Raw genomic sequence first — 14,551 nt, 5'->3', positions numbered from 1 at the left:
GTTTTTTCCCATCTAATATTAGCTTTATTAATCAGCATGTTTCAAGCCTTTCACAGACAGATTCTTTTTGTGAAAATTTATCAAAAATCATCTCGCATAAATGGCAAGGAAAAACAACCAAAAATGTGATTTTACTAGTAGCATAGTGGAGTTCTCATGAGAACGTTTCCATTATTTGATATTTATATTCCATTTATAGGCCTACTTAACTTTAGCTAACAGTATTTTTAAGCTTCACTATTGTGCTGTACATTGTTTGTTGTTGGTAGATTTTCATTTTAAGGAAAATATAAAAATGGTCCATTCAGACTTTTACATTTTCCAAATTTTCTCTCAGGAGATACCCCTGAACCCCCATACAGTATCTTTCCTTAGTCACAAGGCCTCCTATGCCCTTGATTATTTAAACATATTTATACACAAATACTGGACTGTTGTCATTCAGCTTCAAAATGAACAGTTGATTTTATCTTTTAACATTTATAACAAAGTGCTCTTGACTGATGAACTCATTGAAATATTTTAATCTTTTGGTAGAAGATCCACCAAACAACACTGGAGCCCCAATGTCCTAATCCTTGCCCAGTTTTAAATAAACTGTTTAGACTTTGATGTTTTGTTTTGTTTTTTCTTCTTTTACAAAATACTAATACTGCAAACTTGGAAATTTACAATTAGGCCTACTATTTAAAAAAAAAAAAAAAAATAGCATTCCTTAAGTCATTTCATAGCTATACTGACTACTAACACCATGTAAGTTATTGTCCGGACCTTTGCTGGGAAGGAAATCTAGAGACCGGACCTCTTGGAACTTTAATTGAATACCCCTGAGATAGAGTTTTAAGATATAATAGATAAATCCTTCAAACAACTCTTAAATATTATTTCACATTGTCAGAAAAAGACCCAGTGGTGTTTCTGGGGGAGGGAATTCACACAATTGTTCAAGAAACTTCATATTTGAGCTACACGCCTTCAAAAACCAATCATTGTTCTGATCTCCTTATTCAATAATAGTCTGCACAACAGAGTATTCTAAATTTCCAAGAATATCTTGGTTAATATTTTTTATCCTGTTCATATTTTATTTTTTGATATTATTTTTACCACAACTGGTACCTTGTTTTTTTTTCTCTCTCTCTGTCTCTCACTTTTTTGTTACTTTAAATAGAATAAAACTGAAACCCACAATTCCCTGTTGTAAATTATAATAATTAAACATCATTGTTTAGCAACTATTAACAGTATTTACAGTCACTGTGGGAGAGGCAGAAATTCACTCATCATTTCAGAGTTTAGCTACTTAGCAAAGTGTTAATTCAGGTCTTGAGTGAAAGTCTGAGCTGGTCTTATTATCATTATAATGACAGACAACACGGAGGCACCATTTCCTCTGCCTATCAATGTGGGACTGTATGTGTTTTGGACTGAAACCATGTAGCACAAATGGAGGAAAGTTTCCTCAAAAAATTATAGAGATAAATGAATTCTTAAGTCTCCATTTTCAAACACTGATTAGGATCTGAATGAAACACACTTCAAGAGTTCACTGAGGAAAATATGCTAGTGACCTATTTCTTGAATAAATCAATCAACAAGCCACACACATTTAGTGTTAGCAACAAATAACTTTATCCTTAAAAGTGATAGTGTACCCAAAAATTAATAATTATGTCATGATGTTCTTTCGTGGAACACAAAAAACTGAATGTTAAGGACTGACAGCTTCCATGCATCCATTTTCTACAATGAAAGTGAATTTGACAGACCTTAAGCTTCTAACATTTTGTCAAACATATCCTTTTGTGTTTCACAGAAGATATGATGCATAAACTGCAAAGACTAATTTTATGATCATTTTGGGTCCTTGTTTAGCTTTATAGTAAGGCACTATCCACTGCTATAGTATTAAAAATACACACTGTGACATTAAAACATCACGTTTTGAGTTCTGCATAAGAAAGTCAAATGGGTTTGAAATTACATAAAGGTGATAAAGGACAATCGAATTTTCATTTTGGAATGAACTATCGCTTTAATAATGTTCTTCTCTCTCTCTCTCTCTCTCTCTCTCTCTCAATTTCAATTTAAAGTACATTATTAGCATGATTCATGATAATGAATAGTATAATAACAATATACACTATACAATATAAAATAAGCATTTAACAAGACATTAAGAACATTAAAAAAAAAATAAAAGAAATACTGTGACTGAAGTACATTAAGGCAGTAATTGGTCTCTGAGGGTGTGCACTTCAAAAATTAATTGTGATGCACCTGATGCATGATTGTCCTCCCCCAGTAACACCTGCATTTGATCTGTTTCTGCTGAACTGGAAAACTGTGGCATGAGGTTTGAGAGTTTGTCAAAGTATTTCTCTCTCACCTCTGTAAATTTCTCACAGTGAAGGAGAAAGTGTGTCTCTGTCTCAACCTCACCAGTGTCACAGTGAGCACAGACTCGTTCTTCCTTTGGAAGCCATGTTTTTCTGTGTCTGCCTTTCTCTCTTTTAGTGGGCATCTACTTTGTCTTCATCTTTCCATCAAACAAGAGGAGAAATGATCTCAGTGATTTCTCACTCTCTGCTCTTGTACACACCCAGACCATCTGGAGCAGAAAGGAGTCAGTCACACACACACTGGGCCATACTGTCTGCGGTGCCCCAGGCTGTATCACAGGTCACATGCTCACAGCTCTGCTGTCACTTTCTGCACTGTTAGCTACTGTGATTGACTCCAGGGCTCTTATCCAGACAATACATTGTCAATATTATGTTTGTCACCCAATGTGTGTCAGTGAGCTCAAACAGGACTCAGTAAGGTAAGAGTAAATGTATACTTTCATCATACACACAACAAGTCACTTTAGGTGATTATTTAGATGTGGAACCTTGTAGGTCACAAAGAAGTGAAATCTCTTTTAATTCTACCTTTTGGGGGCTTTTGCCACTTTAGTTTTTTAAAACAATTGTATAGAGAAGGGACAGTAAATCATAGCAAGAGAGAAAGGGGATGGGACCAAGACATAAAACACACGTCTCCCACATGAGCACCACATCTTGATTTGTCTGAATCATATACACTAACCACTGTACCACATCTACAACTACAAGACACTTCTGAGACTATATGATGTAGTGCCAGTCTCTGTATGTAGAGCTGAAGTCAGAAGTTTACATACACTTAGGTTGAAGTCATTAAAATAATTTTTTTTAACCACTCCAAAGATTTCATATTAGCAAACTATAGTTTGGCAAGTCGTTTAGGACATCTATTTTGTGCATGACACAAGTAATTTTTTCAACAATTATTTACAGACAGATTTTTTCACTTTTAATTGACTATATCACCATTTTAGTGAGTCAGAAATTTACAGTCACAAGTTCTGTGCCTTTAAGCAGCTTGGAAAATTCCAGAAAATTATGTCAAGCCTTTAGACAATTAGCCAATTAACTTCTGATAGGCTAATTGGAATCAATTGGAGGTGTAGCTGTGGATGTATTTTAAGGCCTACCTTCAAACTCAGTGCCTCTTTGCTTGACATCATGGGAAAATCAAAAGAAATCAGCCAAGACCTCAGAAAAAAATAGTGGACCTCCACAAGTCTGGTTCATCCTTAGGAGCAATTTCCAAATGCCTGAATAGTATGCAAGTATAAACACCATGGGACCACGCAACCATCATACCACTCAGGAAGGAGATGCATTCTGTCTCCTAGAGATGAACGTAGTTTGGTGCGAAAAGTGCAAATCAATCCCAGAACAACAGCAAAGGACCTTGTGAAGATGCTGGAGGAAACAGGTAGACAAGTATCTATATCCACAGCAAAACGAGTCCTATATCGACATAACCTGAAAGGCTGCTCAGCAAGGAAGAATCCAATGCTCCAAAACCGCCAAAAAAAAGCCAGACTACAGATTTCAAGTGCACATGGGGACAAAGATCTTACTTTTTGGAAAAATGTCCTCTGGTCTGATGAAACAAAAACTGAACTATTTGGCAATAATGACCATCGTTATATTTGGAGGAAAAAGGGTGAGGCTTGCAAGCTGAAGAACATCATCCCAACTTTGAAGCATGGGGGTGGCAGCATCATGTTGTGGGGGTGATTTGCTGCAAGAGGGGCTGGTGCACTTCACAAAATAGATGGCATTATGAGGAAGGAAAATTATGTGGATATATTGAAGCAGCATCTCAAGACATCAGCCATGAAGTTAAAGCTCGGTCGCAAATGGGTCTTCCAAATGGACAATGACCCCAAGCATACCTCCAAAGTTGTGGCAAAATGGTTCAAGGACAACAAAGTCAAGGTATTGGAGTGGCCATCACAAAGCCCTGACCTCAATCTGATAGAAAATGTGTGGGCAGAACTGAAAAAGCATGTGTGAGCAAGGAGGCCTACAAACCTGACTCAGTTACACCAGTTCTGTCTGGAGGAATGGGCCAAAATTCAAGCAACTTATTGTGAGAAGCTTGTGGAAGGCTACCCAAAACATTTGTCCCAAGTTAAACAATTTAAAGGCAATGCTACCAAATACTAACAAAGTGTTTGTGAACTTCTGACCCACTGGGAATATGATGAGAGAAATAAAAGCTGAAATAAATCATTCTCTCTACTATTATTCTGACATTTGACATTCTTAAAATAGTGATCCTAACTGACCTAAACAGGGACTGTTTTCTACGGTTAAATGTCAGGAATTGTGAAAAACTGAGTTGAAATGTATTTGGCTAAGGTGTATGTAAACTTCTGACTTCAACTGTATGTAGTGTTTCACAAATTGAAATAACTAATAATTTTAATAAACTGACAGTAGTAAATCACAAGTTTTGTTCCAGCTCAACAATTTATTTTTTAACATGTTATTGCTGTCCCAACTGTAGTCAACTTTAGATGTCAAGCAAAGCTTTAGCATGAAGTGTCTCTTCTCCTGTGGGTTGATTTCAGCTTCAGCTGTCATATCACACATTCTTTGTAGTGACTACAATCCACACTGACTAGCTCATCATCCATGTCTGGACTGGCTCCTAGGAAACACACTTAAACAGCCACTGTCTAAATCTGGGATGAGCCAGTCTGTCATCAAAGACAAGTCAAGGAGTGGAGCTTTGGATGTGGTGACTAGCTCACATGTGTTTTTCCCAGCATGGTGAGGACTTCACTTGTTTTTATACTACGCTCATGATATTTTCTGTTGGCTGGTCCCCACAATGTAGGCGATTTCAGGTTTTACTGTCCTGTAGACAAAACCAGACCCCCAACATACACACACAGAAACACAATGACAGAGGCTCTGCCATTTCAATGATATTTCATGTGTAAAACACACACATACTAGTAGACACATAAATATGCACACAATGGTCACACAAGACTTATAAACATCCTATATATTGTTATGCTGAATACACAACCAGCAGTGTAGTTTAATCCACGAGTCCTGTGAAATGCATGAAAATATATTTCACAAGACTGTGTAAAGGACAAGTTGATTGTCAACTCGATATTCTTTATCAAAAATTAAATTCAAATTAGTAAAAAAAAATTATTATTTAACCACTACTGGTTATAACTTCTGTTTTACTTAAAGCTGAAATGTGTAATTTTTATGCCACTATCATCACCAGACTTTGCAAAGTTTCCATTGGTTGTAAATACAGACAGTACCACCAGTAACAGTAACAGAATACACATAACGGCATTACTTATTCAGAACACAAAAATAAAGTAACTGCATTCAGCCCCTGTTATGTTTTCAAGCATCTGTATTCAGAATACAGTTATTTAAAAAAAAAAATGTTTTAGAATATGTGGTGATTGGGGCATGGCCGAGCGACGTTTGCAGAGAGTGAGGCTGGGAGAAACAGAACAGTAAGGATTGACACCTGTGGGAAATCACCTCTAACACCTGTTTTGTGTTTGCCGTGAGAGCTGGAGAGGGGATAAAAATGGTGTCCAGACTGCCGGAGAGGGAGAGAGAGACATGCATGAAGCAGAGTCTGGGGTGTGTGTTGCTGAAAAGCAAACAGTGTGTGATACTGCAAAGTATTGTGAAAATAAAGAGACTTAACGTGGATTGTTATCCAGTTCCTGCTTCCTCCTTCAGAGAGTTTCAGAAACTTGTCACAGAATACTTTTAGAATACTTCTCATAACAAACACAAAAGAGAGCAGAAAGAAAAAAATTCTTTTCAGTCTTGTGAGAAACTTGATTGTTTTCCTGAACAGTTTTTCTAAACAGCGCAGATGCGCTCTGCACATTTGTCCTCTCACTCCCTCTTCCCCAGAGCAGCTGCAGCACGTGGGCAGTGTTGCCAGGGTTTTTAATGCCAAATTGGGATAATTTGAAAACAGCATCAGGGGTTAAAATGATAGCATAGCGGGTTGTGGTATTTAACATAGTTTAAAAATGGACAGCGGTCACCAAATGGTTTAATGAGATGGCAAACTAGATAATGAAAATACAACGTCTTAGTCATGTATAATAATTTCATGATTAAATATCTGGCAACCGCACCGGAATGTTGTTATCTTAACCAGCACGCTGTAAGCTGTACACCAGAATCAAAACAGCCATTTGAGCGCATGATACATTGCTTCCCACAATTCTCCCGCAAAAATAAAAGTGTCAGTAATAAAAGAAGTTAAAAATACAAAAACTAAATAGGCCTAAATATGGAAGATAGCCTAGCTAAAATCATTCATATACTACATTATTGTCACAGGTACTCGCTATGTTGCACGTTTAATTTTTGCTAAATAAAAAAAATAAAATAAAGTGGCATTCAATTAAAGTATCATCTAAAAAATGTGGTTAATTTGCATTTCATATCCAATTTTGTCAGAATGTATTAATCTTTGTCAGTCCAATCAAATAATGGGTTAACAAGAAGATTAAAATACAATAAATAGTTTAATGCCATTATGAACATTCACAAACAGCCCTGCTTGGTAGATAAGTAGCTAAAAATTCTCCCCAACCCTGCCCGCCCCAAACTCACACCATTGGTTGAGCCTATGTTGCTGCGTCTTTGATAGCGCCACACTATTAGGTGAAATCGGCTTACAAATGGCTTATTTATAGGTGACTCTGCATATTAAGCTGGGATACGAGAAATAATTTTAACACTGAAAAAATTACACACATCAGCTTTAAACATTTAAGAGAGTGAGTAAACTTAAGTTTTCAATTTAATGGTTGAATTTGTTTTTACAGTACATTCATGTCAGTGAGTTCCACAAGTGTCATCCTGCTGTGAGCATTTTAACACAGCAACACTAAGACTCTGCGGTGCCACATGCCACTGATCTCAGACCAGTGAAGAGGGCCTCAGAAATGAAGAGGTTAAATATGTGACCAGTATGAGACTGATCTATAAAAACATAGTTGTATGTAAATTAATCCAGCTTTATTTTAAACCCTGCCCTGTTGTAACCTATCACAAAATCTGCCTTTGATTAATACACAAACACACTTACAACTTTTGTCAATATGCCAACAGATGGCAGGACAGGGCTAAGTTGCCATGCCAACAGGGCATTGGGATTGTGTATTGATGATATGATGAGTCAGGGAAGAGCACTATGATTATGCTAATGATAAAATCTGATAGTGGTCAGCCAACAAGACCATCTGCTGTCCCTGCTGGGGCTCGGGGGGGTGACACTGAAGACAGAGTGAAGCGTACAACACTGACCCAGTGCCACTACAGAGGAGAAAAAGCACCAGTAACTATTCAGAATTCTCTGATCACAGAGACAATCGAGCGTGTGTATTTGTGTTTGCTGGACATCACTGTCAGTCAAGGATTTCCGTAATATCTAGTGCTTTAAAAACTGCATTCTTTTCAGAGGAAATCAAATCTGACTGAAAACCTACATGAAATTCTTCTCCACTGTCATCACATTTATGCAACTTAAGTGAGTGAATTGTTGATGTTGACACCAAATTACACTCACTGAGCACTTTATTAGGAACACTAGTCCTAACTAAGTGCCTGCCATGGTCTAATGCTGTTGTAGCCCATCCGCCTCAAGTTTCAACCTGCTGTGCATTCTGAGAAGCTATTCTGCTCACTACAAGAGTGGTTGTACAGAGTGGTTATCTGAGTTACCGTAGCCTTTCTGTCAGCTTGAACCAGTCTGGCCATTCTCTGTTGACCTCTCTCATCAACAAAGCATTTCTGTCTGCAGAACTGCTGCTCACTGGATTTTTTGTTTTTGGCACCATTCTGAGTAAATTCTAGAGACTGTTGTATGTGAAAATCTCAGGAGATCAGCAGTTACAGAAATATTTGAACCAGCCCATCTGGCACCCACAATCATGCCACAGTCGAAATCACTGAGATCACATTTTTCCCCATTCTGGTGGTTGATTTGAACATTAACTGAAGCTCCTGACCTGTTTTTGAATGATTTTATGCACTGCACTGCTGCCACATGATTGGCTGATTAGATAATCTCATGAATAAGTAGGTGTGCAGGTGTTCATAATAAAGTGCTCAGCAAGTGTATCTGGTAGTTCTATCGTTTTTATCATTTTTTAAGAAACCTGTAAAGAATAAGTAAACCAGGACAAACTTTTTTTCACTGCAGCTTTGTTTCTGTTAAAAAAATAAAAATAAATACAGTATAAAAACCAAACTTTCATGAGGTTGTGGGGTAAAAAAAAAATCCTAATAGGAACTATTAGCTGTTACAATATCCAGCTGTGGTCAGTTGGCTCTTTTCTGCTATTTACAGAGCCTAGGGCTGTTACAGAGAGCAATTTCTATTTCAGCTATATCTGTGAGGTAGTAAGGGGCTTGCAGCATTTTTTATGAAGTGCTGTACATGATATTACGTATCTTGACAGCAAATAGAAATACAACCAAATTTCTGAAAATAAACCAAGTCTAAAAGATAACCATAACCGCACCCTAACCACAGCGTTTACACTTTCACAAATAGAAAGCAGTTAATGCCTGTTTAATTATACTAAGCATCACATGGGTGAGACAGGGACAGGTTATAATGGTTAGTTATTAATGTATTAATAAAGCATGGTTACTTTAGCCTCTTACCAAATGCCCCATAATTTTGAGCAATTAAAACACCTTAATTTAAAAGCAGCATTGATACACTGGATATAATCCCAAAATCTGACTAACCAGTAAGAATATTTCCACCTAGCAGAGCTTCAAAGTCCAGTCTAGCATCAAGATGTGAATGAATAAATTAATGTTTATGTTTTGTATTCCTAGATTTAATGTCTGACAACAAACAATATTTCTAACAAAACTCTGAATCTCCTAAACTTTTTTACTACTACTACAAAAAAAAAAAAAAAAAAAAAAAAAAAAAAAGAATGCAGTTAAAGGGTGTCCATGGTTAACACACAGAGAACAACAGAATTAACTTCATTGATGTCAAAAAGAGGTGTAAAAGGAGAAGGAATAATAATGAATGTATGAGTAAAGCCTTGAAGAGAACAACCAGCAGAGTTTAAACTCCAAGCTACTGGTGATCACTCACCTTGTCAAAGAACTCGTAGAGTCGGACAGTCTTGTCAATTTTATCCTTGGTGTCTTCAACTCGTTGGGAGAAATCGTGCAAATGGACCCAGAATGATCGCACCTTTACCTCGTACACCTGAAGCTCTGCGGAAGAGACATCCTCCCACCTCTCTAAACGCTTGAGCAGAGCTTCACCACTCTTACAGTGCTCCTAAATACACACACCCAATGTTACAAAGTCAAATGGTATGAAAGTAGAGAGGGCGAATAAGGTGACTTCAATTAAACAGTGACAAACACTGCAGCTTGTGTTGACATAATTAAACAAATGTTTGACTCCTGCAGTAAAATATAACTTCAATATCACACCGGGCTGCAGTCCAAATAAAAACATTGTGAGGGATTTGTTCAGCAAGACTATGCAACAACCCAAGATACAGAAGTTGTGGTGAGAGGTGAAATGTGTGGTGTTAAGTATGTATAATAAGAGTTGACGTACATATGCAGCTGTGTAAAATTCTCTGAAGTCAGTCTGTTTATGATGTAACTGCTCCAAGGAATCTTCCAGTTCACTCAGTGTCTGCAGATGAGAATCTCCCACCTCCTCGATCCACTGAATCACCTAGGAGACAACACACACAAACAAATACAAACATTACTATCAGTCCCTCTTGCTGCAGTCCAGCTTTACTAGTTTTCATTACTATTACTCTGACTACATAAATTAATACGTTCATAGTGCATTTATGACTGATCTCTGCTCTGTTTTCTTTTGTTCTCTCTAGAAGTAGACCTCAAAAACTCCTGTGATCAACTGAAACATGAGCAAACAAACACATCAATCAAGTGTGTGCCATTTGATACACATTATGTGGTGCTAGATTAAACTTTCTCATGATGTGCGCAAGTGTGCGTGTTTATTTGTGGGTGTGCTTGGGTAATCTGTGTTGGCAACTTCCACTAGATCCATGCCAACCGGACTTTTCCCCCTCTTTCTGCCTGCTGGGCACAACATCCATTAAATCAATGGGATAATAAATCACAGCAAAGTGTGTGTGTAGCTGAGTGAGGCTGTTTGTGAGAGTCAGTGTGTGTTTACAGCATTGCAGTGCAGTACAGCATACTCCACTTATCTAGTGCTATAGGTAAATTCACAAGAAAAACAATTGCATTAATAATCTAATATTACATTTGAATCATCTATATAATAATGAAGGAACAATTAACCCTAAACACAAACTGGGGAGATGTAGTCTGTAATGCAAAGTCGCAAAACACAGTAACTACATATTTTGTCACAGTTTAGTTATGACTGAAATTGGGTATCTTAGACCAGGGGTTTTTAAACTTTTTAATGCCAAGGACCTATAAATATGATGATCCCTTTGCGAGGGACCCTCTGTTTGAGAAATATTGTAAACATGATATTTTAAAGACATGGGGCAAATTCCCAACAGCATTTTTTGCCGTATCACTTCAGGAAGGGGACACCACACAAAGAGCGTTCCAAACAAAGTGAGCAACTCAACCCCTCCACAAAGGGCCCTTCCACAAGGCCGTTAGTGAAAGGTACATGTGATGGTCACTTCAAGGAAGTAAATTTACCGTTCATGATCATGTGACCTTGGGTGGCATGTCCTCGCGATATACACCGATCAGCCACAACATTAAAACCACCTGCCTAATATTGTGTAGGTCCCCCTCGTGCCACCAAAACAGTCCCGCATCTCAGAATAGCATTCTGAGATGCTATTCTTCTCACCACAATTGTACAGAGTGGTTTTCTGAGTTACCGTAGACTTTTCAGTTCAAACCAGTCTGGCCATTCTCTGTTGAACTCTCTCATCAACAAGCCATTTCCTTCCACAGAACTGCACCTCACTGTATGTTTTTTGTTTTTGGCACCATTCAGAGTAAATTCTAGAGACTGTTGTGTGTGAAAATCCCAGGTGATCATCAGTTACATAAATACTCAAACCAGCCCATCTGGCACCAACAATCATGTCACGGTCCAAATCACTGAGATAACATTTTTTTTCCCCATTCTGATGGTTGATGTGAACATTAACTGAAGCTCCTGACCCTTATCTGAATGATTTTATGCATTGCTGCCATATGATTGGCTGATTAGATAATAGCACGGATGATTGTTTTTTTCAATATATATGAAGTTCTATGCAGGTTTTGTTTTTATTTCTTACTGTTTAAAATTATGGCTGTCTGTCAATACAATAAAATAATCGCTATTAAACTCATGGTTCCAGAATGAAAAGGTAATAATGTAAAATAATGTCATCATTATTTTTTTTGGACCCCTGAGCACCCCTTTGAGGACCCCAGTTTGAAAACCCCTGTCTTAGATCTAGAATCTGCCCTGTTACAGACTAGTTTAGCTCAACTATGTTCGGATCTGGAGAAAACAGTGTGAAAAGTACAGTGACTACGAAATCCACAATAAAACCTAAAAGCATAAGAACCCATTTCTCTCAGTTTCAGTGTTACTGCATTCTAGGGCAGTACTTTTTGTGATTCAACTACACGTTAATAACCACATTATTCTGTGTACTTGTTGAAAATTGAACTTAAGTAATGAAAATTAATCAACATGACTCATTTTCAAAGTAAGAATGGGCAGTGAGCTAGTATTATCAATAAAGCATGGATATCTTGGCGTGGGCAGTACGCTATACTAACAGAAAACTTTAAGATCATACTTCTCTGAGGCATTCAAGTCTTTCATGAAGAGAGTTTAAAACAGCAAGTACAAAATTTTAGTCCTTACCTCTCTGAAGCCCTCCTCCAGAGTCTTAAACTCAATGATGAATTCCAGTTCCTGTGTGCACTTGTTGGACAGCATCACCAGCCTGTGAACCAGCTCATCCACCTGGTTATATAGACGTCCTGCACTCTCGATGGCATATCTATAACAAACACACACAGGGTTTCTTCAGAATATTGAATATAGAAATTGTCCAGAGTTTGACACTAATCCCTGAGAGGAAATCCAAACATCTCAGAAGAAGAGAAGACAGACTGCAGGGCTTCTAGCCTCACAGGGCTCAACCTTATTGGCTAAAACAATCATTCAGAACATACTGATTGGATGAGGTTTTTAGATTTCAAATGTGATTGGATGTGCAAGTTTGTTTGACAAAGTAGTCTGACAATGAGAGTCAGTGCTGGAGGACTGCTCAAGTGTGTGTGTGTGTGGGCAGGTTTGGGTGGTTTGAGGAACTTTTTAGGTTACAAACTGGTAATTACAATGGTATTATGCTATAAATGTGGTTTATGCGGACATTTCTAGTGTCCCCACAATTCAAATCGCCTAAAAAAATAAAAAAAATGAGATGTTTTCAATCATCAACCTGTTCTGTGAGGACACTTCTGGTTGTGAGAACTTTTTGGGTGGTCCTCACAAGGGAAATGGCATATTAAATTATGTTTAATTGAAAATGCAAAAATGCAGAAAGTTTTTTGTGAGGGTTAGGTTTAGGGGATATAATCTATAGTTTGTACAGTATATAAATCATTATGTCTATGGAGGGTCCTCACAAGTATAGCAAAACCAACGCACGTGTGTTTGTGTGAAAATACAAAGAATAAGAGTGAGAGAAAGATTGCAAAAGACATAAACACTACAGTCACACTATGTGAAGTCACAGAGTGACTCTATACTGTAAATACATGTGTATTGTATGATAGGAAAAAAATACTGTAATTCTTTGCATGCATATTTGTGAAGAATATGCGAGTAAAGATTTGTATTTGTGTTTGTGTGAATTGGCGGTGAAGTGATACACAGTCACAAAGCACAATGTACAGGGCAGCACTGATATCAGGTTGATGTCTACTGGATGACTTCATCACTGCTGTAGTTGACTTACACAATACAGTATGCCAACTGACTCAGTCAAAGAGTTATCCACTCTCTGATCCACACATGCACAAACATCTCCCCCACATTACAAATGTCTATTTAAGACCTCAAAATACTTCTCTTATCATACTCTTATAAGGCAAAAGACTTAAAGGCAAAACTTCCAAATTACCCAAACATGCACATACATGCATCAGAACACAGCCATACTAACTTGTGCCCCCTGCTGTTAGATGCATTTATATACAGACGGGTACTAAATTCTGAGACCAAATTGAAAATCTGTGATTTTGTTTTCCCCCATTTAAACCTGGTAATATACAGAGCTTTCAGATAAATAAAAAAAGGAAAACATGTAAGGGGCCTGGGTAGCTCAGCGAGTATTGACATTGACTACCACCCCTGGAGTTGCGAGATCGAATCCAGGGCATGCTGAGTGACTCCAGCCAGGTCTCCTAAGCAACCAAATTGGCCCAGTTGCTAGGGAGGGTAGAGTCACATGGGGTAACCTCCTCGTGGTCGCTATAATGTGTGGTTCTCGCTCTCGGTGGGGCACGTGGTGAGTTGTGCGTGGATGCCGCGGAGAATAGCGTGGGCCTCCACATGTGCTACGTCTCCGCGGTAACGCATTCAACAAGCCACGTGATAAGATGCGCAGATTTGATTGACGTCTCAGACACGGAGGCAACTGAGATTTGTCCTCCGCCACCCGGACTGAGGCAAGTCACTACGCCACCATGAGGACTTAGAGCACAATGGGAATTGGGCATGCCAAATTGGGGATAAAAAAAATTAAAACAAATAAAACATGTCAGTTATGACTCACTAAGAAAAATAAATATGAAGAAGATTTGCACTATTTGTAGGTCATCAAATGTAACAAATTTGTGATGCTGACCATGTTAACTCATCTGTACACAAAGTCAGCAAGACACTCTTTGGAACATTCTAAAATCATGATGGGATAACATGAATCATCAGGACTCTATGCCAGCTCAAGTACATGCAAAATGTAAACTTTTCACTTAAATTGTTATGCTTATAATGTGCAATTGAAAATGCTGCATACATTAAAATAGAAAAATGCTAAATAGAAGTATTTTTACTTGTGGTAACATATGTTTGGACCTGCTGTACAATGTATTCACTTTGTAATTCAAGCATTTAGAAGACTTTG

At 37.8% G+C, this 14,551-nt stretch overlaps 1 protein-coding gene across 2 annotated transcripts in view; it reads right to left on the bottom strand.

The window, feature by feature from the left end:
- Positions 1–14,551, bottom strand: part of LOC127416075 (uncharacterized) — a 113,766-nt gene that overhangs the window by 35,485 nt on the left and 63,730 nt on the right. For both annotated transcript variants that reach the window (XM_051655198.1, XM_051655205.1), the window contains exons 11-13: positions 12,280–12,418; positions 9,997–10,119; positions 9,517–9,708 (exon numbers count right to left, since the gene is read on the bottom strand). In XM_051655198.1, the coding sequence (XP_051511158.1) occupies positions 9,517–9,708; positions 9,997–10,119; positions 12,280–12,418 (454 nt within the window). The remainder of the gene's footprint in view (positions 1–9,516; positions 9,709–9,996; positions 10,120–12,279; positions 12,419–14,551) is intronic.

The sequence above is a fragment of the Myxocyprinus asiaticus genome, chromosome 2 (genome assembly GCF_019703515.2).
Source record: "Myxocyprinus asiaticus isolate MX2 ecotype Aquarium Trade chromosome 2, UBuf_Myxa_2, whole genome shotgun sequence".
Taxonomy (NCBI): Eukaryota; Metazoa; Chordata; class Actinopteri; order Cypriniformes; family Catostomidae; genus Myxocyprinus; species Myxocyprinus asiaticus.
This window is presented reverse-complemented; position numbering and strand designations above follow the sequence as displayed.